The sequence below is a fragment of the Protomyctophum parallelum genome, assembly GCF_964188405.1.
Source record: "Protomyctophum parallelum genome assembly, chromosome: 5".
Classification (NCBI taxonomy): Eukaryota; Metazoa; Chordata; class Actinopteri; order Myctophiformes; family Myctophidae; genus Protomyctophum; species Protomyctophum parallelum.
The window spans coordinates 51,081,071-51,084,212 of NC_139702.1; the positions used below are offsets into that span (position 1 = coordinate 51,081,071).

Below are 3,142 nucleotides of genomic sequence, written 5' to 3' on the forward strand. Positions count from 1 at the left end.
GTTGATATTGTTCTGTGTACTGAGGAAACTATGATTGACGTCAGCATAATGTACAGTAGATACAGTAGTTTTCCTGTACCTGACTTAGGACTAAGATAAATAATAAAAAATGTGATGTAAAAAGTAGTAGTAGCAGTAGTAGTAGTGGTAACAACTAATAATGCATCTCTACACTACAGGTCTTCCTCTGATGAGGTCTCCAGCGGCGTGGATGGACTCCAATTTTCTATTTGGACATACGATGACTGCGGAACATGGGAGGTACAGTATATCACACATACTGTGTCTAATTGTACAGTCTACAGTACATAATAGTACCGCTACCTATACAATCTCTCCCATGCATGGGAGTGCGTGTACAGTACACGAGGCAAACAGTTAACAAAACATTCCACACATCGCCCACACACATGCACTGGCATACACAGATATACATACGCACATTGGCCCTCTGTACACAAACTGCCCACACAAAGCACAAACAAATGGGCATGCACACGCATGCACGCACGCACGCACACACGCACACACACACACACACACAGTCACACACACACACGCACACACACACTGCGCACTGAGGAGGCAGAGTGGCATTTTAGAAATGACAGATACACACATTATTAAACATCTGGCTATTTAGAACACCCCACAGTTCATTTTAACACCCACCCAAATATGCCATACATAGCATGACTATTAGAAAACACGTAATTTGAACAGATCTTTATTATAACTAGAAATAACAGACATCACACACTTTAAATTAATGAACAGAGCATGGGAATCATGATCATTTCTGTTATTGAACACAAAATGTATAAAAAAAAAAGTAAAAGGAAATTCACATCTAACATTTAAGAAGCACAAAGCGTTTCATAAGAGAAACAATATGATAAAAATGTGATTTGATCTCATTATGTAAGAAAGTTGCTCCGACTAGTTTTTGGTCCCTATCTTTTTGGGTAACTTACATATCCTGTTAAGTACATGTATATATGAACGTATATGTATGTGTTTATATGACTGTATGTGTGGGCTTGTTTCTTTGTACATGTCCAATACATCATAAGAAAACATCTTATACAAAAGACTTCTCCTGCTGTTTAGCCTCTCCTGATGCCACTGGTGGTGACGGGTTGTTTTTCACAGGAACACCAAAAGTAGGGAGAGCCGTCCCACCTGGTGGGGCAGAGCCTGCATTCAACAGAGCCCCACCAACCATCAGCAGCACACTTGCCACCCAGCCGAGGTACAATGCTTGCCCTAGCTCTCGTTTCAGTGGCGCTGCAACATGTGGGTCATAGAAATCCCGGATTATTGAGTGGGCAGTCCAACAGATGGGCACCAGGTAGACCAGGCCAGCCAAGAGGAAGAGGAGCCCGGCGATCCTCGACAGGCGAGCCTTGGGCACCTGGTTACTGTCTCCCATGCAGTGAGTACCTTTGGCCCCGGCCACCCCGAGTGTTAGGGCCAGCAGGCACAGGAGCAAGGCCAGTACAGTGAGGCCACGGGCAGCCTGAAGAGAGACCGGCAGAGCCAAGGTGGAGTCATAGGTCTTGCACTGGATCTGACCCGTTGTCTGGGAAAGACAGTTCATCCACAGTCCTTCCCACAGCACCTGGGCGATCACCAGCTCTCCCCCTACAAAGGCAGAAATGCGCCACAGTGGTGCAGCACACACCAGCGCTCCACCGACCCAGCCCAGCACAGCCAATAGCATACCCAGCACCTGAAGACCCGTAGATGCCATGGTCACACACACAAGTATAGTCTTGGATCTTGTTGTTGAAAGTTGTTGTAGTTGAAATTTCGATTCTATTCTTTTTTTTTGAAGGGAAACTCGCAGTTCTGTGATTCTGTTGTAGATTGTGATAGTGTTATCACAGTGTGCGTCTTAGATGGTCATCCTTCCTCCTCCGAGCAGCCTCTCTTGGTTAACACTGTGGAAAGTGAATCAACATTGTTTATTCACTCAGTAAAGTGTGGAACAAGCATACTATACGGTTGTTACTTAAATATAGTACAGTATACTGTACATAAATAATGCAATACATAAAATTGTAGATGTTGTAGATGTTGCAGATTTACTGTAATAAGGCTTGTCCCTCATGGGTCCAGTAAAAATAAATAAAAGTCTGTGAAACTTACTTCAGTAGCCATATGATTATAGGTCCAACAACTGTGTTTTGGTGCTCCTCTATGTTTCTCTGTGGTAAAGCAATGTGACTGGCCACTCTGTCTCTCTGTAGCTCATACACATAGGGTGTAGGAGGGCAGAAATGTGTAATACTGCATGCATCACACACACATGCGCGCGCCGGCGCCCATACACACATGTGCATACGCACACTCGCACAGGCATGCATGCACACACAGTTATGCAAAAAAGGATGGAAGTGCACAAGGACACTTTGTTACAAGATATTGCAGCGAGCTCATGGACTCGGAATGAGGAAAGTTTTTCTCCCTCTGTTTATCTTTTTCTAATTCTCTGTTTGTCTTTTTGGTTGAATGCTAAAATTATAGTTACAATACAAAAATCCTGAATTCAGAGAAACAGAAATGTGCATATTCGTGCATGTGTGTGCGTTTGTGAGTGTGCGTTTGTGCGTGTGCGTGCGTGCGTGCGTGAGACTGAACACAGGGACACCAAAATACGTAGGGTTCATCCTCCGGGGAACAAGGCAAACTAGGCAGTTATAGTCCTCTTCCATCTCCACTTTGTCCTCTGTCCTCTTCCATTTGCCAATTGTAATATAGGATACATTCACTTGAATAAATAACAAACATATCACTACACAAAGAGTAGTATGGGGAGGTCTGGAGGGTTATCAACGAGACTGGATGGAACAGGACCAAGGAGGGACAGGTTGAGAGACAACAGATGGAGCTGTGGAAAACATAACGGCCCAACGGGATACCCCCAGAGGTCTTAAGGATCTGCTCTATTCTAAGCAACAAGCAGCCTGAAGAAATGTGGTCTCTCTAACATCATCACGCTGAATAAAGCTGGAGAGCTCTTTAAACCAGACAACAATTCCGAGGCATCAGCTTGACATGTATCACCGCAAAGGTTTACAACAAATTATACTGAAGACATCACGCCATCAACGCTCACACTGAGGAAGAACAAAAACAA

The 3,142-nt window shown here is 44.2% G+C and overlaps 1 protein-coding gene across 1 annotated transcript; it reads right to left on the reverse strand.

Annotated features, from left to right (window-relative positions):
- Positions 1 to 711: 711 nt before the first annotated feature.
- Positions 712 to 2,253, reverse strand: LOC310858581 (claudin-6-like). Its single transcript, XM_083764755.1, has 2 exons — positions 2,152 to 2,253; positions 712 to 1,943 (listed from the first exon to the last, which is right to left on the reverse strand). The coding sequence occupies exon 2, from the start codon at positions 1,751 to 1,753 to the stop codon at positions 1,082 to 1,084; it is 672 nt and encodes a 223-aa protein (XP_083620881.1). The 5' UTR covers positions 1,754 to 1,943; positions 2,152 to 2,253; the 3' UTR covers positions 712 to 1,081.
- Positions 2,254 to 3,142: the final 889 nt, after the last annotated feature.

Excerpts from the sequence above, each read along its gene's own strand:
- LOC310858581 (XM_083764755.1), bottom strand. The coding sequence starts at position 1,753 with ATGGCATCTACGGGTCTTCAGGTGCTGGGTATGCTATTGGCTGTGCTG.